Source organism: Sorex araneus, chromosome 3 (genome assembly GCF_027595985.1).
Source record: "Sorex araneus isolate mSorAra2 chromosome 3, mSorAra2.pri, whole genome shotgun sequence".
Classification (NCBI taxonomy): domain Eukaryota; kingdom Metazoa; phylum Chordata; class Mammalia; order Eulipotyphla; family Soricidae; genus Sorex; species Sorex araneus.
In genome coordinates, this window is record NC_073304.1 from 173792041 (window position 1) to 173815817 (window position 23777).

The window sequence follows — 23777 nt, forward strand, 5'->3', positions numbered from 1 at the left end:
CTGAGTTTCTGGACTTGTAATTAGTGAATTAACTGCTCGGTAGCACAGCAGAACTGGCTAATAAAGCATCGCTTCGGGAACCTCCTTCCTTCTTCACAAGACCAAGACGTGGGGGTTGGACTCCCCTCAGGTACTTTTCCACTTTGAAACTCAAAAGAAGAGGCATTTAGGGAGAATAAAACGATGGTTTGATTCAGGCCTCCTGGTTGGCAGGCTTCCTTTGGACCGGAAACCCAGGCAGGCATGAGTATTATTTTTCTTTCTTTTTGGGTCACAGCGATGCTTGGGGGTAACTCTTGACTCTGCGCTCAGGAACTACCCCTGGCGGTGCTTGTCTGACCATATGGGATGCCAGGGATCGAACCCCGGTCGGCAGCATGCAAGGCAAACGCTCTACCTGTTGTACTATTCCTCCGGCCTCCAGGCATGGTTATTTTATAGTGTCTGGGGGTAGCAACCAACGTCAGGCAGCCTGAGGAGGTGGGAGGCTGGCCTATCTGGTGGGTTTTCCAGAGAAAAGGATGAAATCCCTTCTCTGAGGGCCGTCAGGCTCAGGCCTTCACTAGTCACCGAAAGGCGACTGGTTAAACTTCAATTCAGGGTGTTTTTCCTCAGAGTTGATAGATCAGCAGCTGTTTCCAAGCGCATTCTTCTTCCTTTCTTTAATTGCTCCCCAAAGATCCAGAGTCCAAACACCCTGACTTAAACCTGAGCCTTTAGTTAATCAGGAATGAATGTTCTGGGCTTCACATTACAGTCCCCGCTGACTTCTCCCGAGACCAGGTCCTGTGTGATGGGGGCGGGGTGTGGCACCTCGACCTCAGAGCAGTTATGACCAGGTCAGGCGGCCCCTGGGGACACCACAGCGCAGAGGCACGCCACAATCCTCTATTCGCTCTCCAGGAGGGCTTTGCAGAGAGGAGCCGTCCCCAGAGAGCTCGAGGCTGGGAAACTAATTGCCCTGCACCCCAGCCGGAGTCTCCTCCAGGCACCTTCCTTTCCTGAGCCTCTACTGCATGGGGCCCGGCTGCTGGACAGGAGAGAGATGGCTGAGGTGGTAGCTACCTGGCTGGTAGTTGAGAGTTGGAGGGGACTGCAAATGAGCATCAATCTTATTAGGTCTCAAGATGGAAAACGATGTGTGGAAAGTGTTGGGAGTAACTTGACCCAAGGTAGTTGGGTCTTGTGTAACAGACTGAGTTGGGTGACTATGAAGGGCGTGCTCGAAGGAGGAAAGGGGGGAAAAGTGAACATACGCAGAGAAGTGCAGAATGTCGGGTCCAGAGTGATAGCTTGCCTTGCACGAGGCTGACCCGCGTTCGATCCCCGATTCTCGGCATCCTGTACGGTCTCCTGAGCCCTGCTGGGAGTGATTCCTAAGCACAGAGCCAGGAGTAAGCCCTGAGCACCGCTGGGTGTGGCAGCCTCCTATCCAACTCTACCTCCACTCTCCCCCTACACGCCCCCGCCACAAAAAAAAAAAAAAAAAAAAGGAGTAATGAGATCTGGAGCCTGTGGAATGCTGTGGAATGTTGTTAGGTCAGCTGATCTCAACCTCAGCGTGACAATGGCCCCTCTATTTGGGAGGGTGAACAGAATCTGCTCACGGAAAGCAGGGGGGAGGGGGATGTCTACTAATGTTTGTGTATGAGTGGGAAAAGGGGGGAGAGATGGGCAGAGGAGGGGGCCACTAGCTAGAGGCAAGGTGGTGGCCTAGATTTTCAGGGCCCCAGGGGAGGCTGTCTGGAAGGACCGTGGGGTGAACCAGTGCTGGCTGGTGGTGCTTTGAGGGAAGCTGGGGGGAGGGGAAGATTTCATTGCGTTTGGGACTCTCGGTGTCCCGTCCATGGTCCAGGATGCAGGGTCAACCTTGCCCTCAGTGAGAGCATGTGACCCAGCCTTCAAGAAGGGAAACTTTGCTCTGGCTGAGTGAGACTTCAGGCCAACTTGGCACCTGCAGACCACAGAGAAGCTACCCTGCAAGGCCTTCTAGAGCTCTAGGCGCATCTGCAGGTGGGTTAGCGAAGGCTCAGCCTCAGCATCAAGCAGCGGGGAGCTTGGCTGCCCCCAAGAGCAGACGGCTGTGGTGTCCCGCCCGTGCACAGAGCATGGTTGGAGCATCCTCCGTGAGACGCGCCTAGAGTTCACGCTCTTGTCCGCCTTGTTGACTCACCCCAGGTCTGCAGGCAGAACACGGAACAGGTAAGAGTCTTAGACACAGCTGGGGACAAATTAGGAAGAGGACGACACCGACTCGAGTAATTTCGAGGAAGAAACTGCCGAAGTGGCCTGAGCAGGCCTTTTTATAGGATTTCGAATATTTTTAACAAGTAAATTCTGCTCAATATTGGAGAAAGTGTCGCTTTATAAATTAGAGGCTTGGGGATGTGGCTCAAAGGGAAAGTGAATGCGTCCCAGACCTGAGCTGGACTTCCATGTCAGTCTTGGAATCAGCGGGAATCTTCCAGGAAATTAGTTTTAAGCTTATGGTAGGTTACGGTTAGGGGACAAACAGAAACAGAATTAGACGGGGACCCAAATTCTATCAGTTACCAAATGACAATATCAATTAAACAAAATAGAAAATCAAGCTCTTCGCCAAAAATGACAGAGACAGTTTGAATGGCAGCTGAAACTGTATTTTGCAGAAAATCAAAATATGATTCCAGAGGAGTGATGAAAACACTAAATTTGAGATTGAGACCATCTGGACTTGAATCACGTCTTGACCCTTAATGTTTTTCTCTAGACTCTTTCCCCAGCTCTAAAATGGGGGCAGTAACATTGAGTGCATAGGGTATTTATGAAACTTAAGAAAGCAAATATAGCACTTTGCGCTTTACTCAGGAATTTTTAATGGAATCTCACCATTTTTAGGGCATTGTCACATTTCTAATCTATGCCTGATTAAAGCAGATTTCCCACTTGGTTTAAGACCTTATTATCATAAAATTGCTTCGAACAGACAGGGTGTAAGCATGTAAACTGATTATTTAAATATATCCTTTTATATGTTAGTGCTTTGGTGTTGTTATAGTGTGTACAATTAAAGCAGCATTTAAAATGCATTAGGAAAATGTCCCACATAATTTAGGTAGAACAAAACTGTCTTTTCTGAAAGCTACTATATCTTTTGTGCAAATCTATACGTTCACATGTTGAGGTTAGTTCTAGAAAGGTATTGTGTTTGACTCCTGGCTCTGTGCGTGTATTAGAAGGAATTCCATGTATGCAGATGGCATGTTTGGATTTCAATGCAATTTGTTTTCTAAACATTATTCGCTGAGGCTAAAGAAATATTGAAAGTAATTTAGGTAGAGTTTGACCATAAGAGATTTACTTTACGGGAAGCAGTTTCAAGTCCAACCTTGCAAGCTACGTTCAAGGTTTCTCTTTCTGGTGCTTCGGCAGTTCATCTGTAAAGCTGGGAGAGACCGTGTGGAGAAAGGAGGGTTTTTGACTCATACTTCAGGTGAATTCCAGGTCTGTGAGTCTGTCACCCAAAGTTCTGTTGTGGTCCAGAGAGATGGTTCAACAGGACCAAATGCTTTGCATGTGGGAGACCCAGATTTGATCCCTGACACCGCATTAACCAAGGAACACACAACTTAGCTCACAAGTCCTTCTGGGTGTGGCAAAACAAGAAAACAAACACATTCTGTTTCGCAGATAATGTTCCACTTGTCAGGCAGAGTTACCGAGTCTTACAAATGTACCAGTTCACATTGCGTGAGTAGGTGGGGAAATAGACTTTTTTGTCCTTGTTTCCTAGAAATAAGATCTGTCTGCGTTCTCGGTTCAGTTTATTTGTTCTAGGTCCAGCTTCTTGTTTATGCCGTCTGTGTTATTTGATAGGTGACTTCCTCATACCGAGCATGTGCCTTATTCGCTTGCATAATTGAACCACACTGTTCTCACAGGCAAAGAAACAACCTCGTTTAATGGATCCTTTTGCAAAACAACTGATTTGTATTATATGACCGATGGTACTAGCCCCTACATTTAAAAAAATCTGATTTACATACATTAGGATTGCTGCAAGCAAAGTAGGCCTTTCTAGCTCAGAGACTCAGCTGCAGTGGAGATTTGGGATGGGGGAGCATGACCAGGCCCCAAATTCTAGTACCAATGACCGTACAACCATTAACTGAAGCCAAGAGGCGCCATCTCAGCTCCAAGGCCAGGCGTAAGCTCTGGTGCTTTGTCACCAGGACAGGCCCAGGGCTAGAGCCAAAGGACAACAGGTAGGGTGTTTGCCTTGTACCTGTCTGACCCAGGTTTGATCTCCAGCATCCCCTAGAGTCCCTGAGCACAGCCAGGAATAATTCCTGAGTGCAGAGCCAGGAGTAACCCTGGAGTGTCACAAGGTGTGACCCCCCGACAAAGAAACAAAAACCAGACAGGCCCAGGGTAGAGGCCAGGAGGCCATCCCTGAAAATTGGGAACACCCACGTTTTCATTAAAACAAGGGCTCATGCCAGATGCACAATTTCAACTGCGCCACTGCTAACAAATCACTTGGAATAATGTCTGGTGCATAATAAGTTCTCAGTGAATATTAATTGTATTGTGATAAAAATGTGGAATTGTACCAGAATGAATTATTTACAACGAAGTCCTGCACACATATTCCTTCTAGAGAGAAGAAAAGCTCAGGGTGTAATGGGAATTGTTGACCAGAGCCATAGGATAGGGTTGACCCTGAGAATCCTTCATCAAGGATTTTCTTTAGATCCTTCAGGAGTCATAACAAAACAATTCCAGTTTTTTGGTTGAAAGGTACGGAGAGGCTCCTATTCCCCTGGTCCTTGCAAACATGCTACTGCGTCCCGCTAGAGCAAATGAGGCTGTTTTTACAATTTCAGCACTAGATCTCAGGGTAATAACTCAGCACAGCTCTGCTGAACCCGAGAGCAGCTGGGGCAGGTGCTCACTGCCTCTCCACTGCCCGGGAGCAGAGTCTCGCCTGACAGTCTGCAGGTGCTAGTTACTCTTCTGATTCAAGGGCGGTGGAACAGGCTGAGGTTCTCTTAGAAATAAAAGCCTGAGGTAGTTAGTTGCTTTGACCCTTGAAATTAATAATTTTCTAGAGCTTGGAGTCCTTTTAAGCAAGGAAGCTTTTAATTTTTTGCTGCCTTGATCTGTACACACAAAGTCCTTTATGATAAGCTGTAAAGCATCTCCACCTGTGCGTGTGCACGTATGTGCGTGCGTGCGTGCATGCGTGTGTGGGGGGGGGCTGGGAAATTGAACCCAGATCCTCCTACATGAGAGGCATATATATACTACCACGGAGCAGATCCGAGGCCCAAAGCTTCATCTTTCTTTTTTTTTTTTCTTTTTGGGTCACACCCAGCGTGCATAAGATTACTTCTGGCTCGTACTGGTGGCGCTCTGGGGAGCATATCGGATGCTGGGAATCGAACCTGGGTCGGCCGAGTGCAAGGCAAATGCCCTCCCCGCTGTGCTATCGCTCCAGCCCCAGCTTCATCTTTCTGATATGTGATTTTTAGTAAAAGTCAATAACCTCAGGGCCAGAGAATAGGGTGTTTGCCTTTGACGCGGCCGGCCTGAGTTCAGTTCCCGGCACCCCAAACGGCCCTCTGAGCATCACCAGTTGCTGAGTGCAGCCAGTGTGGCCCAAAAATTGAAGATAAAATCAAGGGGTGGCTGGACAAGCTCTCCAAAATCTCAATTCTGTCATTTGGCATTTTAGGACCACGATATATCCTTTTAGGTAACCTGGCTCTTGTGCACTGCTGTCTTCTAGCACCTAAAACGTAGCTCAGCAAATTCATGCTGAGTGGGTGAGTGGAGATTTGTAGTAGATACACTCTCTTGTTTTCTCTCATCCCTCACCCAGCTGAATGTTGTGATCCCAATTTGTTCCCTGTGCAAATCCAAGATTCTACTACACCATCTTTTCTACCTCCATGTGGTCCCTCTGCCCAGAAGGCTGCCCTCCTGGGCTCCCCCCAGACTTTGACCTTTAGCTGTGGGCAGGTCTCTCTCTGCCGTGAACTTCTCTGTAGGTCACTGTTACTCTCTTCAGGGTTCACACCACACTTGCTACATGCTTCTGTGGAAGCGGTTTCTCGTTTCTCATTGAACTGCTCTTCTTGGATTGGTTCTCTGCCCTGCACTGTGCTCAGATTTGAAGCGACTGAGACCACAGTCATCCTTGATAGGCATTCAGACATTATTTTTAGAAATAAATAAATCTACAAAAACTTCAGAAACTCTGTACGGGTATCAAAGTGAGCATAGAAGTGAGAGAGGGCATGGGGCTGGCGCGATAGTACAGCTGGTAGGGCGTTTGCCTTGCCTATGGCCAACCAGCTTTGATCCCCAGCACCCCATACGGTCCCTTCCTAAGCCATATCGTCCACTCCTAAGAGTCAGGAGTGAGCCCTGAGCATCGGCGGGTGTGCCCCTCACTCCCCCAAAAAGAGTGAGTCAGGGCATATTGAAAACCTTTTGATTGATATGCCAGATTACTAGGCATGGCACCAAACTGCTTTTTTCCCAGAACATCATTTAAAAGGTATCATCGCACAGTCACATTTTGTTCTCCTGAAACATATCTACCAATAACATTGCACATACGCATGTGTACACACACACACACACCACCACCACCACCACCGCCGCCGCCGCTGCCGCCGCCGCCTTTCACACTCTAACTCCAGGTCTTAGAAGAACCTTTGATGCACAGTACATGCTTGATACTGATTTGAGGATGAAGTGATGTGGCTCATTCTTTCCCCTGTCTATTTCTGGAAAGAGCACTGTAACACTGCAGCCCCTTTAATCGTTCCCCCTCTGCTCTCAAACCTGTGGCAATTCCACAAAATGGTTGCCCCCTCCACCAAAATGATTCCGTTGGAGGTAATCAATAACCTCATTAGAAAATCAGATGGTATGACCTCAGCCTTCCTCCTTCCTGACTTCAGTGCAGCATTGATCGGACTGAATTGGGGCTGCTTGGAAAAGAACGGATTTTAAAGTCTTGAAGACTCTCATTTATATTGTTGCTAATCTTCCATTTTCTAGTTTCGTCAACTGGGCCAGTCTTTCATCATTATAAAAGAGCACCTTCTTTTTTGAGACACCGTGGTTTATAATATTGATAATGGCACAGTTTCATGCGTAAAACATTCCAATAGCACACCCTCCACTAGTGGGTCTGCCTCCCCCAACCATTGGCCTGTGTCCCCAAGCGCCCTCCCTCCCCACCCATGATTACTTCCTACTAAATACCAGTTCTCAGTTTTTGGTTGGGGGCATTTGTTGTTCCCTTACATGTTTCTTATCTCTGGCCATAGCGATAGTATAGTGGGTAGAGCATTTGCCTTGCATGCGGCCGACCTGGGTTCAATCCCCAGGATCCCGCATGGTCCCCTACGCATGGTCAGGAGTAATTCCTGAGTGCAAAGCTAGGAGTAACCCCTGAGCATCGCTGGGTGTGACCCAAAAAGAAAAAATAATGTTTCTTATCTCCTCCATCCAAGGGAGATCATTCTGTTTCTCCCTCTCCTAACTAACTACTCAGCAGAATCATATCCAGATCCATCCACATAACAACAAATCGCATGCTTTGTCTTATAGCCGAGCAGTATTCCGTTGTGTATATGTACCATAGTTTTTTGTTTGTTTGTTTGTTTGTTTTGTTTTTATCCAGTCATTTATTCTTAGGCATCTGGGTTATCTCCAGATTTTGACTATTGCGAATAATGCTGCAATGAACATAGGAGAACAAATGTTTTATTTCTGAGTAGAGCTTTCAGGCCCTGGAGGTCAATGCCAAGAAGTAGAATTGTGGTCCTTTGGAAGATGGCACTTCTGATGTCTGTTGCTCAGGGGCATGGGGCAGTGTGGACTGGGATTCTGTCTGTCCTGCTTGTGACCTGGTGCTTTCTCCATGAAAGTTAACCTCTTCCCTCCCTTGCCTTCCACCCCTCACTCACTCTTGGTTTTCTCCTGATCTATGAATCAGCCTTCAGAGGGTGCCGCTTTTCCTTGCCCACCCCTTCTCATCCCATGTGTCTACTGCCCTGGTGTAGATTTTCTCTGCTCCTGACCTGAAGCATCGGCTGTGCCCATTGCCCGTAGCCCAGAAGCACCAACTCTCCCAGCGGCCTCTGTGTGTCCCACCTCTTGCCACTCCAGCATGTCGTCCACACTCTGGCCAGATAGGACATCGCTCAGCACAGGTCCATAAGGCGTCCCTCTCTCCAAATCACCACCAGCCCCTTTGTTGAAGGCAGAAGCCCCCACACTCCGTAGCCCACCTTTCCATTTTGTGAAAAACACCAACCATTAGCCGCCTCCCCTGGAAATCTTCTTCCTTTTACTGAACAAACAGACAGTGCCCAGTTGCACCCAAGGCTACTACCAGTCCCTGGGTTGTTCCTGCATCCCACTCCCGCCCCTGGGGCACAGCATCACCCACTTTGAGAAACTTTGGTTTAAAAAATGAAATCCTGGGAAGCATAGGACAGTGGGTAAGGCACTTGCCTTGCACATAGCCAACCCAGGTTCGATCCCCGGCATCCCATATAGTCCCCCGGGTATCCCCAGGAGTGATCCCTGAGATCAGAGCCAGGGGTGAGCCCTGAGCACTGACAGGTGCAAGCCAAAACCAAAACCAAACCCGAAAGAGAATGCAAATCCTCTGTTCACCCGGGCTGGCCTGCTGGTGTGACCTCTGGTTAAACTTTCTCCGTCTTTCCCCTTACACCTTGCTGGCCCTTAGGTTTTGCACTTAATGAATCCTGCCCTGCGAGACATATGTTTCACGCTCATATCTGTCTGGCTGAATTCCCAGGGCTTCCTCAGTGGGGAGCCGTTGAACGGCTCTTTGTAGAGTTAAAGGGAATTGCACACCAACAGGCACGGCGCTGTTTGCTAACAAGGGTGTTGCAACGGAGACGTGATTAGAAGACTGGTGTCTAAGGAGCACTTCCTGTGTTCCAAGCACCGTTCACAGTGTTCTGCTCTGTTCTGACACTCGCAACCACTCCAGGGGGAGATACTGCCTTCCTCTTAGCAGGAGGAAACCGACCTGAATTTGCCTGCTCGCCCAGTCGCTGGCATCTGATGCCCGCGTGTGTGGGAGGGCAGTAGGGATCCTAGAATCTGCCACCGGCCTTCCCTGGAGCAGGGGACAAAGGGGACAGTGGGGGTGACCTCACAGAGCCTTTGCCCCCCCCCCCAGATTTGCACACAAACTGTCCTTGGGAGATTCTGAGGACGAGGGATGATGTTTGTCTGGGGTTCCTTGACACCCTGGTGTCAAGGATGGGGACGGCTAAATGTTCAAAACCTCCTTTGACCTCCTGAGCCATTGACGAGCAGTTAGACTCAAGAGGGTTATCTGGACACTGTCCTTCTGCAGAGACGTCATGGAATGGGGCGGGAGCCCTCTGCCAACCTTGAACTCCCCCGACTCTTCCGATCCCTTGCCGGTCTTCTGTCCCCCAGACTGAGACACCCCAGAAGGCTCGGGGAGTTTCTTCCCCTTTCCTCCAGAGAGGCTGCCCCCGACCCCCACTACTCACCCCCACCCCTGGTGCCCAGTCAGCCATGCTTTGCTTTAAATTATGGTGAGCGACAGCTTCCACCCACTGACTGTGCGCATTCACTGTGGGGTCCTCTCACCCAGGGGGTGGTCTGTGTACCAGTGGGGCAAGGGAGCAGACTAGTGCTAGAAAGAGCTGAAAGTATTTGGGGGAGCGGAGAGGCCGCAAGAAAGTTGTGTTCGGGAGGCCCTGGGCTCCCACTGGCCATTTTCAGCAACTGAGCTGACAGTTTAGTCCCAGGGCCGAGGGCGGGGATGCTGCCAGGCCCCTCTGGAGTCAGGGATGCACATGAGAACAGGTGTGCCGGGAGTCCAGCAGGTGGGCCCCAGCCAGGCTCACGTGCCCTGGTCACTGCACAGTCTCCCAGCCCGAGTGTCCTGCCCTTCTCTCTTTCATTCTGTTCTGTCCCTTGCTCCCCAAGCTCAACCCCTTACCCTGTGTGTGCCCAGTACTACTCCCTGGATCTCCCTAGCCCCGAGCAAGGTCTGAAAGCTATCTGGGGGTCTTCAGGAGATGTTTCCTGTCGGCAGTCAAAATGCCTGGCGCCAGAACTCAGTTCTGATGGACCTGGCTTTTGGGGGAGTGAATTGTTTCTTTGTTTTCCAGGGGAGAGAGAGAGAGGCTGCTTCTTGCAGACCCACAGTGGGAGGGTAAGGCTGGGCCTCTCTAAGAGCTTCCGGGAGGCGCCCACCGGCTTTGAGAAGGGCAGAGGAAGCCACTCTCTAACCAAGCCCAGTCAGACATCCCAGGGGTCAGTGTTTTACCGCCTCACCCACCTGAATCTCTCACTCTCCGCCTCCTCCGCTCATTTCCTCTGCTCAGCCCCACAGGAAAGCTCCAGAACACGCCGGGTGCCCTTGGTTTTATCCTTGAAGCCAGTTAACAACACTGCCCTCTGCGCCCTTGCTCTGTGTGTGTGTGCGTATGCGTGTGTGTGTGTGTGTGTGTGTGTGTGTGTGTTTCCAGTTTCCCTGATGCAGGGGTGCCACTTCACATATGCCCATGCCCACTACTAGCTGGCTTTGTTCCTTGTGCACAGGCCCCCCTGGACTTAGCCATCCCGAGTGTCCTGAGGCAGACTCTGTATCCCTGCCTTGTGCCTGAGGAGTGTCCTGCCGGAGCAGTGTCGGTGGGGCACTCTTGCTGGGGGCCCATCCCTGGGTCTGTGGGGGCTGGGCCCTTCCTTGGTGGTGTCCCTCGGGATGTGCACTCAGAACCCACAGGGAGTTCGCAGCTGCTGATTTCCACTTCAGGCACCTCCTGGAAGTGTTGGCTGGATGCTGAACTGTGTCCTTTGTGGGTCTCCAGAAGTCTCAGACAGGTGTGGGGTGTCTTGTGTCTGTGGGAAAGGGGAGTGTGAACAGCTGAGAGTAAACACCAGTTGCTTAGTAATCGGAGCTCCTTTCACTTAAAGCCCAGGCCTGGCCACCCAGTCGGGGGAGGGGAGGCCTGGCTGTCCTGGACACCTCTTATTGGGGGGGTAGGGGGTGCATACAGAGGTCCCTTCCCCCCCCCCAAAACCTGAGAGCCTCCTAAGAGTCAAATGTGGGAACAGGAGATAATGGGTGGGTTGGAAACAGACGAAAACTTGGAGGGGGACTCAGGGTCTGTTGCTGGAGAGAGACTCTTTGATCCTGCCCACCCCTTTCCCCCCATTTCCCATCAGAAAACTCACTGATGGGGCTGGGCAGCTAGACGCCACTGGGCGATGCGCCGTCCTAAATGTGTCCCTGGTAAACCCTGGTGCCGAGGGCTTTCCAGGGCTGTTACATTTCATGAGATCTGGGTCCTGCTCCCTAGCCACAGAACCTCCAAGTTCAAGTTCTGCTCTGTCATGGATGCGAGATTGTTATCTCTGATCTTGGAGAAACTGCTCAGTCTGTATTTATTATTTGAAAATTAAAAAACTTTTTTTTTTTTCATTTTTGGACAACACCTGATGCTCAGGGTTTACTCCAGGCTCTGTGCCCAGGAATTACTCCTGGCTAGCTCTGGGGACTGTATGGAGTGCCAGGAATCGAACCCGGGTCAGCCGTGTGAAAGGCAAGTGCTCTACCCGTGGTAGTATCCCTCTAGTCCTATTTTTTTAATTAATTACAAAGGTTCCACCACCTGCTCTACCTAACTTCTCAGTGGCCAGGAGAGAGAGAGTGTGTGAAAATCATATGAGCGCCACTGGATGTGGTCCAAGATAATCCAAAAAAACAATCAAATAGGGAAGAGTGGGGCTAAAGACATAGTGCAGCGAGTAAGGCACTTGCCTTGCACGTGACCAACTTGGGTTCGATCCCTGGCACCCCCTATGGTCGCCAAGCACTGCCAGGAGTAATTTTTGAGTGTAGACTCAGGAGTAATCTGAGCAGCGCTGGGTGTGACCCAAAAACAAAAAAGGTGGGCAGAGAGATAGCACAGTGGGGACGGCACTTGCCTTGCATGTTGCCGACCTGGGTTCAATCCCCGGCACCTGAGATGGTCCCCTGAGCACCTCTGGGAATTATCCCTGAGAGCAGAGCCAGGAGTAATCCCTAAGCACCGCACACCGTTCGGTGCGGTCCAAACACAAAAACAAACAAAAAAATCTTTTACCAATTTACAGGGATTGTACAAACAAACACGGAGCAAATGGGAGAAGTGAGAAGCTGGCTGGTCCCTCCCTGAGCTTGTGGTCTTCACAGACATGGACTCCCGTGCACAGGGACAAAGCAAAGGCACACTTATGACCTTTTTCAGTCGCGCCCAGCCACAGTGAGAGTAAACAGAAACAGCTGGAGGGTGGGCAGGAGCTGTGTCTGGTGGTAGTGGAGGGCGGGGAGCTCTCAGTGAAAGGCCACAGCTCAAAGGAGCCCGAAGGCCAGGCGGATAGCACTGCAGACAGGCTCCTTTCTTGCCGCCAACTTGGGTCCCCCCCCCCAACCCCTTTCCATAAAATTCCCTGAACACAGCCAGGAGTGATCCCTGAAGTCTGTGGTCGGGCTCCTCCTGACCCCGGGAAGCCACTTCCTGTACATCAGGCTGCCCCGCCAGAATCTGGTATGGGACCAGTGAAGGGCTAGTGGCCTTCTTTCACGGAACGGTAGGGCCTTTCAGTTTGGCCAGCCTACCTTCGAGCTAAATCTGGAGCTCCTCTCCACCAGCATCCTCTTTCCCACCTCTGTAGCACTGTAGCACTGTCGTCCCGTTGTTCACCAAATTGCTTGAGCGGGCACCAGTAACGTCTCCATTGTGAGACTTGTCGTTACTGTTTTTGGCATATCGAATACGCCATGGGTAGCTTGCCAGGCTCTGCCGTGCAGGTGGTATACTCTCGGTAGGTTGCCGGGCTCTCTGAGAGGGGCAGAGGAATCAAACCCAGGTCGGCCACGTGCAAGGCACTCTAGCCCCGCTGTGCTATGGGGCTAGAGTGATAACACAGTGGGTAGGGCGTTTGCCTTGCACACAGCTGACTCTTTCCCACTAACACCCACAAAATCTTCTGGCTCTGGCCTGATGGGCCTTCTTTATCTTTATTTAAAGCTGAGTTCGACTTTTTTTGGTTTGGTTTGGTTTGAGAGTCACAACCTGCAGTCTCAGGGCTTACTCCTGGCTCTGCACTCAAGGGTCACTCCTGGCGGGCCCCAAGGAACCGTGTGGGATGCCAGGGATCAAACCCAGGTGGGCAGGGTCTGGCGTTTGTTTTTTCGTTTTGGTTTTGGATTTTTTTCTTTTCTTTGTTCTTTTTTTTTTTTCTTTCTTGGGTCACACTTGGTGATGCTTAGGGGTTACTCCTGGCCCTGCACTCAGAAATCATTCCTGGCGGTGCTTGGATGACCCTATGGGATTCGGGGGACTGAACCCTGGTTGGCCGCGTACAAGGCAAACGCCCTCCCCACTGTACTATCCCTCCAGCCACCCCCAGGGGGCCTTCTTGTTTTCCTTTGCATTTGGTTGGACTCTAAGTCAGGCGAGACCCCCATTCCCAGCTGCCCTGCTGCCCTTTGACCCCAGAGCCCAAGTCTACAGTGCCCTGTTTAGTGGGCCCCTCAGCTACGGGCAGCTTCCTTGAACTGTGATGTTCTAATTCCCTGCAAGGCCCTGTCCTTGGAAGGCATTCAAGGTCCAGAGGAGCCCTGATTTGGCTCTAACTCCTGAGATTCCGAGCTGCCACCCAGCCCCCTCTGCATTCCCTGCCAGGCCTGCCACCTGATGGGAAGGGGGGTCTCTCCTTTCTCCGTCAGGTCCAGGAGTTAAAATAGAGCCACGTAAGCCACCCTGGGGAGAGCCAGCGCCCGGATGTGGAGTCTGGACTGAGAGAGGTGCCGAGCTGCAGAACCTGGGCTTGGGGCTGTGCAGCACTGCCTGGCCCCATCCCCATGCCCTCGGTGTCCTGGCCACTTGGAGGCTGCACGCCAGCCCTCTGCTCCCCTCCACTTGCCCACTGGCTCTTACCCCCCCCCCTCACTCCTGCTGACCATTAGGAATGGGATTCTCAAGCTGGGTGGCACTTAATGTGTTTTTTTTTGGGGGGGGGGGGTAGAGGGGCACGCCTGGAGATACTCAGCCCTCACTCCTGGCTCTGTGCTCAGGGATCACTCGTGATAGTGCTCCGGGAGCCATACCGGATGCAGGGGATCGAGCCTGGGTTGGCTGCATGCAAGGCAGTACCCTACCCACTGTGCTATCACTCTGGTCCCCTGTATGACTCTTGTGAAATGCCCCCGGGTCTTCATCTGGATCCAGAAGCTGGTCATGGGCTCCCAGAGAGGAAGTGGGGCGGTCAGGGGTGCAGAAAAGAGGGGGTGCAGGTCTGGAACCCCGCCCTGCTGTGCTGGGAGGGACTGAGGACACGGACCCTGTAGCCGCGCTCACACGCTCATTCTAAAGACCCCTCTGGAGGGGGCGCGTCTAGGGCACCTCTGGGGGAGTAGATGGGCCTTGCTGGGGACAGTGCTCTGCAGATCTGACCCTGTCGCTGAGGGGTCCATGGAACAGGGATGGCTGGAGTTCGTGTGCCCAGATGGAAGCAGAGCACTGCTACCCGGGGAGTAGGAAGGGAATGTGCTGGACGCTGGGAACCGGGTTGGGAGCAGTGTCTCCGGGGGCCCCACTCGTCCACTGTCCTAACAGGCGTGACCAGCTTTTAGAGGGTCAGTTCCTTGTCCATGACGGTCCCATGTGTCCTGTGTGTCTCAGAAGACTGTGTCCTGCGTCTGTCCCGTCTGCCGTCCGCACAACTGTCTGTTCTCTGCTGGTCATTTTGGAAGCAGCCCCTCTCTTGCCGTCAGACAGACCCTGGCTTCCTCCCTTTGACTCTGCTGTGCCCCAAGAAATGCAGGGAGAGCGCCCTAAGAAAAGTGGGGCCCCCTCCGCCCCTCCCACGCCCCCCCTCCCGCCCTCAGCCTCCCCGCTCCCTACCCGGTCCTCTGGGCTGGATCCCCTGGTCCCTCCCTCCCCACAAAGCCGGGGGCTGCCTGGCCAATCTGGCGCCGAGAAAGTTTGGTCTGTGCTCCGATGTCTTCGGGCTGATTGGAGCAGCCCGCACGGAGGTGAAGTCCCTCCCCACGGGCTTGCGCCTAGCATAGCCGCCGCCGCCGCTGCCCGCGGTGGCCTTTCTGGATCCCAGTGACCTCCCCTCTGCGCGCGCCTAGCCCCCCGCCCCGCCTCCCGGTTGCTTTTATCCTGTGTCTCGCTTCCTCTCTCCCTCCCTCCCTCTCTCTCTCTCTCTCTCTCTCTCTCCCCTCTTCTCTCCTCTCCCTCGGCCTCCTCCTCCCGCCCCGGTACCTACCTCCTCCCTGCAGCGCCAAGCCGGCTCCCCCACCTGCCCCGCCGAGCGCAAAGTGCTGAGAGTTCTCCGGGCCGCCCCCCTGGGGCCCCGGGCAGCGACGCCGGGAGCGGGAGCAGCGGAAGAAAAACAAGCGGGCGCGCCGCGAGCCCCACGGGGGCGGCCAGTCGGGCGGCGGCCGCGGGCCGAGCCGGAGGAGCAGCTCCCGGCCAAGTTCGGACTCCGGCGGCGGCGCCGGGCAACCCCCTCCGCCGAGCGCCCCGCGCGCCTAGCCAGGACCCGGGGTTGGGGGGAGCCGCCTCCAGGCGGGAGCGCGGCGGCGCCGCCAGGGAGCCCCCATGCCGGCGGCCAACATGATGGAGAACCTGCAGCTGCCCGCCCTGCAGGTGCCCGAGCCGCAGGGCGCGCCCGACGGCAGCCCTGTCTGGTCCAGCTCGTCCACCCCCACGCTGCGCCGCCGGCGCTTCAAGATGCGCCGCATGAAGAACGTGCAGGAGCAGAGCCTGGAGGCCGGGCTGGCCCGGGACCTGCCGGGCAAGGAGTTCTTGCAGCTGCCGTCCATCGAGATCACGCCGTCCAGCGACGAGGACACGCCGTGGTCCAACTGCTCCACGCCCAGCGCGTCCCCGCGCCGAAAGCGCTTCCTCCTCCGCAAGTGGCTGCGGGTGCGGGAGCGGAAGGAGTGCAGCGACAGCAGGTAGGTCCCGGGGGAGCCCGCTCCCCGCCCCGCAGCCGTCGTGGTGGGGGGGGGGGGTCCCAGGGGCACCCTATCTGAAACTCTGCCGGCGCAGCAGGGGATGGTAGAAAGCGCCCCCTGCCCACCCACAGCTCCCAGCCCGCGCCCCCCGCGTCCCCGCGCCAGGCCCCGCGCACCTGGAATCCGCCTGTTGGGCCCCGTCTCATTTGCTTCTCCCGTCCCATAAATAATGAAAATCTGGACGACAGATGCTCATCCAGCCGCATCCTGTGCGGGTCCCCACGCCAGTGCTTTCAAATCCAGTTCCCAGCGTGAACTCTCTGAAGTAGAGTAGCCTGCCTGCTCTCATTTTACAGATGGAGAGGGAAAGGTGCTAGCGGTGAAACGGTTCCCTCAAGTAGATTTTCTTTTAAAATCTATGTCAGACGCATTTATGGCTAGAGTACGTTACTATATATTTGTTTTGTTTGGGGCCCACATTTGGCAGTACTCTGGGGTTACTATGGCTCTGTGCTTAGGGCTTGCTCTTGGGGACCATGCAGTTCCCGGCTCCAGCCCACTGAGCTCTCTTCCTGGCCCCTAGACATCTATTTTTGTTTTATTGTTTTGTTCTGGGGCCCCACCTGGCAGTACTCAGGGCTTACTTCTGACTCTGTGTTCAGGGGTCACTTCTTGCAATGCTGTGTTTGTGTGTGTGTGGGGGAGGTGGGGAGAACCGTATGGGATGCTGGGGGTCCAAGCTCCGGCATGCCAGCCAAGCACCCTCCCCTCTGGACTATAGCTCCAGCCCCTGACTTCTATTTTCGACCTCGTTTCCGGTTTTGTTAACTTTATTTTGGACCCAGCAGGTTGCATTTTTGGCCCACGTGTGCAGAGGAGGCGATGGGTGCTTCGTGTGGAGTGAGTCACATTCCCTCACAGCCTTTAAACGTCACAGCCCCGTCCACGCTACCGGGGCTGGTCGCCAGCGAGCTGCTCTTTTGCCTGGGTGAAAGGAGCGACGGAAAAGTTGGGACTTTTCCTTTTCCCTTTCGAGACTTCATCCCGCTGCCTCTTCCAGAGAGAAGAGGGAAATGGCGGCAAGCGGGTGGGAGCAAATCTTGAACTAATAGTCTGTCAAGTTTATTGTTCCCTCAAAACACTGTTTTTCCCTTGAAATTCTGCCGCAGGGGCCGGGCACCAAATGGGGCCTAAGAGTCTTGTATTGCTGGCCAGGATGGAGGTGGATTTGGTTCGATTTCAGGATGTTTTCCCGGCTTTGAAAACTGTTCGAGGATGCGAGAGAGAATCCTCACCCCCTAGGCACCGTATAAGACTATACTCTGGATAGATGTAGAGTCATTGGAAAAGGCAGACTGGATTTCAGAGCCCAAGTGGTTTGACTCAGCTCTCTACTCGTCATCACTATTACGGTGCTGACTGTGAGAATCTCTCTGACTTGTCACTAAGCCAGAACGCCATCACTTTGAAGCCTTAGCACTGGAAGGCCCCTTGGAAAGAGACGCAGCAGTGAAGTAGGTGGGTCCCCAAGGAGTAGGCACTCGGGCGCAAGTGATTACACAGATGGTTAAACGTCAGGCAGGAGACTAGGGCCATATTTGATTTGTCTGTCTCAGCACCAAGGGCTTGGGCCTCTTGCTTTAGTCTCACTTTCTGCCTTTGTGCAAGGGGACATCTGTGAGTGCCTGCGGGAGGAGGGGGGGTGAGGAGTGCTCCACGTGGCCGTGCTCCTCAATATTCCCTGCAAAGGTGAAGGACCATGTCTCATGTGGAGTGGACCTGGGCTTCTTGGGACGTTGTTACATTCTCATATATCCCAGGGCAGCACCTGGGGCTCCAGACCCCCTCACAGTCGGGAACTAATGGGTGGAAATGGACTCTCCCCTGGCCGGCATCACCCAGTGGAGATGAGCGCGCCAAGGCCAGAGCTCAGCAAGCCAAGCGTTCCCATCTCCACCCCGAGCCCCTCTCTCCACAGCAGAGAAAAGTGTCTTCAGAATTCCCTGCTGTAGAATTCCCTGCGGTTTGGTAGTGGGCTAGGCACCATCGTTTGGTGGCTTTTAACTGCTCAGTGTCGAAAATAGCGAGAGGGTCGGAGATCTTTTTTCGGAAGTCCTCAGAAGCGGAGAAAATGGCAAAGTTGGCTTGTTTGGGGATCCCCAAAATCCTGGGGGCTTTCCCCATGAAAATACTCCACATCTGGTCTTGTAGGGTTCGTCATCAGTTTCTGAATGTGTGTGACACCGTCCCCTCCACTTTTCAGCTCAGTGACGGAGTCAGCAGAGGCCTCCATATGCTCGGGTGGTGTTGGAGGCGGCAGTGTTTGCTGGTCATTGTGAACTGAACTGTCCGCAGCAAGGCTGGACTGTTCTTACAGCAGTCTCCCGACCTCTGTTATCTTAGCCCCACTAAGAAGAAGGAGGCAGGGTTGGAGAGAGAGCACAGGGATCAAGGTGCTTGGCTTGCTGGTGATGGAACCCGAGTTCCATCCCTGGCCCAACATGTGGACCCCTGAGCACCACCAGGAGTCACCCCTGAGCGTGCAGGAGTAGGCCCTAAGGACTGCCAGGTGTGGCCCAGGAAATCCCCCCACCCCCACCCCTGCAAAATAAAAGGAGATGGTAAGGTCAGGTGAGGTCAGGAGACAATCTACAGGTCCAGGTGCCTGCCTGCCTTGTGTGAGTGGCACCTTGTTCAGCTCTGATGCAGTATGCTTCTTCTGGAGCATCACTGGGAATAGCCCTGCTGTCCCCAAGCACCACGGGGTGTATCCTCGGAGGCAGAACCGCTGCATGGCATGCTACCTCCTGGCTCACTCGGTTGAGTGTCACGGGAGTGAGACTTCTGAAATCACTGCTTCCCCCCGCCCACACACACACAGAGTGAAGACCGCTAGTTTCCGTTCATGCCATGTTGCCTGTTGTGAAGAAGACATCTGATGCTGGTGCCTGTAGGGCTCCCTAAACCTCCTGGCTGGTTGTAGTGATGTTCCCAATACTCAGAATCCTAGGGAGAGATAGTACAGTGGGTAGGGCAGTCGCCTTGCACACGACTGACCCAGCATCCCATAGGTTCCCCCGGGCACCACCCGGAGTAATTCCTGAGTGCAGAGCCAGGAGTAATCCCTGAGCATCGCTGGTTGTGGCCCAAAAAGCAAAAACCAAACCAACACACACACACACACACACACACACAGAGAGAGAGAGAGAGAGAGAGAGAGAGAGAGAGAGAGAGAGAGAGAGACAGAGACAGAGACAGAGAGAGACAGAGAGAGACAGAGAGGGAGGGAGGGAGGGAGGGAGAGAGAGAGAGATTGAACACTCCTGGGCTCTGGAGAGAGGTCAGAGTGAGTGGACAGGGCCAGCAGAGTGGGGAGGGCAGGCTGACAAGGCAGGGAGGCTTAGCGGCCTGTCCTGCTTGTGTTCTTGTGTACCCTTATGGGTAGCACCCCTTTCCCTCCCCACTGCTCCCGGTCTCCAGGCCTGGCCCGGGGTCGCTGTCCCCTGTGCGTTTCCCCTCGCCTGGATTCTGCACATCCCAGTTCCCTAGCTGGTGCCTCCTGCTGCCCTGTGGTTTGGCGGCTCCCGAGCACACACCATGGGTCTGTTTACCCTGATCCTTCCTTCTCTTCGCCTGACCTTTGGAGGGAGCCTTGCTTCCGTTTCAGCTCAGTTTCTAGGGGAGCGGAATGGATCGTGCATCCAAATGCTCTACCCGTTACCTCTCTGCATTGCCACCCGCCCCCGTCTTGTATGAAAGCGGAAGTGGGGGAGAGAGAAAATGTATGATGGTGGGAAGGGGGAGAGTAAAATGTTTATTTTTATTCATTAAAATAACAATATATCAGGTGCACATTAACATACAACAGAATGTATCTATGAAAAAAATACCTGTATTTTCCCCGAGGTCTTTCATAAACACAAAGCTGCAAAGGAGGGCTCTGTGATTTATCTGCCGGTTAAGTAACAAATCCGGGCAGGGTAAGATTAACCCTAGCAAGAAACCTCAGCACACCCAGAATTCTCTGAGGGGAAGGGATACACATACCCGCACGTGTGCCCATACGCGCACACACTCATACACACACACACACACACACACACACACTCTCTCTCTCTCTCTCTCTCTCTCTCTCTCTCTCTCTCTCTCTCTCTCTCTCTCTCTCTCTCTCTCTCTCTTTGTGGCTTCCTCAGTTATAGTTCAGAAACAAACTTGCTCCTGATCTATTGGAAGCAAGGCTGAGATTTGAGTCCTATTCTCTGTTTTGTTTTTTGTTTTTTTTTTTTTTTTTTAGTGGGGCTTGGGGGTTTAGGCCACACCTGGCAGTGCTCAGGGGCTCAGGGCTTTCTCCTGGCTCTGCACTCAGGGATCATTCCTGGTGGGCTTGCAGGACCATATGGGGTTCTGGGGATCGAACCTGGGTCGGCTGCGTGCAAGGCAGGTGTCCGCCCTGCTGTCCTGTGGGTCTTGCCCCAGGTCTTCGCCCTATTCTAACTTCAGCTCTTGCTTCCTTAGGACACTGACTGCCCTGCCGGCACTCAGACCCTGGAGACAGTTGGGGAGCAGAGGCTGGGGGGGGGTGAGAAGAGGGTGTGTTGGGGCTGGGGGAGGCAGGGGGGCAGGAGGGAGAAGGCAGCTGAGGAGAAATGGTGAGCGCTTGGGCCAGCCAGCCCTGGGGGCTGTGTGAGCTGCCTGAGAAGCCGCCAGCTTTGCACCCGGGATGTGGTTTTTCGGTCCACACACTCGGCGGCAGCTGAGAAGGGAGACAGGAGCCCTGTGGGCTGATGCCCGCGGCCAGGATCCTCGGTGAGAGGCGTGTTCTGAGTCTCCGTGGGGGCACCACACTCGGATGTTCTGGTTCTGTAGGGCAAGAGATGGGGCTGGTTGGGAGCATGTAACAGGTGACAGTTCCGCCCTGCTGGTCCCCAGGGGTCGCTCTGCTGGTCGTGACCATTGCTGTGTGAGCGTCCAGGGGCTCCAACGCTCTTCACCGGCTCCCCCCAGGGCCTTTGCTCCTGACCCCCTCGGGCGAGCTCCTGGCCCACGGCAGTTGCTTCTGTACAGACCCGAGAGCTCGAGGTGGGGGGTGGGGGTGGGGCTGGAGAATAGCACAGCAGGGAGGGCGTTTGCCTTGCACGTGGCTGACCTGGATTCGATTCCCAGCATCCCATAGGGTCCCCTGAGTAGCGCCAGGGGTAATTCCTGAGTGCAGAGCCAGGAGTAACCCCTGTGCATCGCCGGGTGTAACCCAAAAAGTAAAGAAAAAAAGAGCTCGAGGTGGTTGCGGGGTGTGTGTGCAGAGCACTGTAAAGACTGAGGCCTTTTCCAGGGACGCTGCCCTTTGGGGTTTCGTTCTTCTGGAACCTGTGTGGCTTTTCCAGGGCTCTTATCCTCTGAGAAGGAAGAACCAGCCTTGGGGTCAGAACAATAGCACAGCGGGGAGGGCGTTTGCCTTGCGCACAGCTGAGCCAAGTTCGATCCCTGGCATCCCAGAGGGTCCCCTGAGCACTGCCAGGAGTGATTCCTAAGTTCAGAGCCAGGAGGAACCGCGGAGTGTCACTGGGTGTGACACAACCCGTCTCCCCATAAAAAGAACCAGCTTCTAACCACAGTGGGGAGAGGTCTCAGCACATCCCGTGACCTTGTCTGCTGTTGTCAGATGAGGCGGGAAGCTTCCCCCAGGGGCGTGTAGCAGAACACTGGAGCGGGGAGCCTTCAGGACCAAGGAGGCGGCAGGTGGAGCTGGTGAGGAAGTGGCGTCACGAAGGGCAGCCATGTGCCGCCCTCCGAAACGAGTCCTAAAACGAGCCCTGGCATCAGACGCCGGGCTGTTTTCCGACAGCGTCTCTCTATTTTCAGTTCAGGTCCTCCTTCACATCCGTCACAGGGCCAGTGCAGCCCTGCGGAGGCGTCCGGTGGGAGAAAACGGGAGGGAGACAGGCCTGGCCGCAGCCTTAGCCCACGCTTGGACGGGGTCAGGGCTCTGGCTGTTCCACGCTGAGTGTGGGCGTTGCCTGTGCCAGCCCCAGCTCGTATCCCTGGTGCCCTGGGTCCTCTGATCCCCACTGAGGGTGATCAGGACAAAATGTTTAAAAGAAGGGATGGTGGCGGGCAGGGGTGGCGGGAGGGAGGTCTAGGACTCCAGTCTCTGGCCTGTGGTCAGTTGATTCTAACGCTCTGCCCCTGGACCTCCTCCCATCTGTGATGCCCCCATCTCAGCAGGACCCTTCAGCACCTTCTCTGCCTCACAGCTTGCGGCCACCAGGGTTGTTCAGGGGGTGCAGGGCCTGAGCGAGGGGCCTGAGCAGTGGCCGGGCCACCTGGTGTCTCCCTTACCTTTTTTGGACTGCGGGGGGAAAAAAAGCAGACCTGGGGCTCCAGTATGGGACGGTGTGACTGTAGTATTATTTCTTCCTGTGTGCCCCTGCCATGAGGAAAGGCAGGAGCAGTAACAATTTTCTTTTGTGATACTTGTTTACATGTGTCTCCAAAGGCTTTCTAGTTTGAACCCTTTAAAGAAACACTTGCGTTAGAGTGGAATGTAGTTGGCAGCCTGTCTCATGAGCTGTGGGAGAAGGCAGCTGGAATAGAGAAGGGATCACTAAGACAGTGATGGTTGGAGGGATCGTTCGGGATGGGAGATGGGTGCTGAAAGTAGATAAAGGACCAAACATGATAGCCTCTTCGTATCTGTATTGCAAACCATGATACCAAAAAGTAGGGAGGGCATACGGGGGAAGTTGTCTGCCATGCAGGCAGGAGGAGGGTTGGAAAGGGGGAGTCTACTGGGGATATTGGTGGTGGAAAATGTGCACTGGTGAAGGGACGGGTGTTTGCTCATTGTATGACTGAAACTCAAACATGAAAGCTTTGTAACGGGATCTCACGGTGATTCAATTAAAAAAAGTTATTTTAATAAATAAAAAAAAGTAAAGGAATAAGAGTAGCATGTAGGTGATTAGCAGTAGGTGGGGTTCCTGAGCCAGACCCTCACAGCAGGCTGCCCTGACCCAGCACGCATTTGTCGTCCAGCTGGGGCTCTCGAAGTCTCTCTCAGACCTTCGTGTTGTGTCTCAAGGTTGGCTGGAGCGGCCTCCCTCAGGAAGGTCACTCTACTCTGGAACCTGCCCTGAGCTAGCCTGATAATCTGTACTCACAACTTGATTCCACGATGAACCACAGTCTTCCTGAAGATTCTCCTCTCTCTCCTTCTCTCTCTCTCTTTCTTCCTCTCTCTCTGCCTCTGTCTCTTCCTCTCTCTCTCCCTCTTTTTCTCTCCCTCTCTCTCTCTCCCGATCTCTCTAATGACTACTCCAGATCGGGGGTGGGGGGGTAATGCAGGCTCAGCGTAAGTGGGGGGTTGGGGACACTTTGGTGACGCTGAGGTCACTGTGTACACCGACACCATAAATGTCAACATTATTGTAAGCACATGACCTTAACTATACTAAGTTGTTTTTTCACTACCAAAAAACCAATTTTTTATTCCAGGAAAGAGGGTTGCCTCACTACTTCCTTCTGTATTTTCAAACCATGCTTGTGAGGCAGTTCTCCTAAGGTCTAACCAGAACCCCCCCACAGGCTAACCCGAGCTCATTTCTTTTGTTTTGTCCTCCTCAGAGAAGCAGCCCTCTCTGGCTATCGTCCTTTGAGAATATTTCTTCAGAGACTCTTTCTTAGCAACTTGGGCTGTTGCTTCAGATTCTGAGGGAAACGCTGGCCTTTCAACAGCCAAGCTTTG

The 23777-nt window shown here is 53.5% G+C and overlaps 1 protein-coding gene across 8 annotated transcripts in view; it reads left to right on the top strand.

Moving 5' to 3' along the window:
* GRAMD1B (GRAM domain containing 1B) overlaps positions 1-23777 on the top strand; it is a 214273-nt gene that overhangs the window by 58647 nt on the left and 131849 nt on the right. For 7 of the 8 annotated variants that reach the window (XM_055132831.1, XM_055132830.1, XM_055132833.1 and 4 more), the window contains exon 2: positions 15356-16036. The exons of the other annotated variant lie outside the window; for it this stretch is intronic. In XM_055132831.1, the coding sequence (XP_054988806.1) occupies positions 15678-16036 (359 nt within the window). In that variant the 5' untranslated portion in view covers positions 15356-15677. The remainder of the gene's footprint in view (positions 1-15355; positions 16037-23777) is intronic. 8 annotated transcript variants of the gene reach the window in all.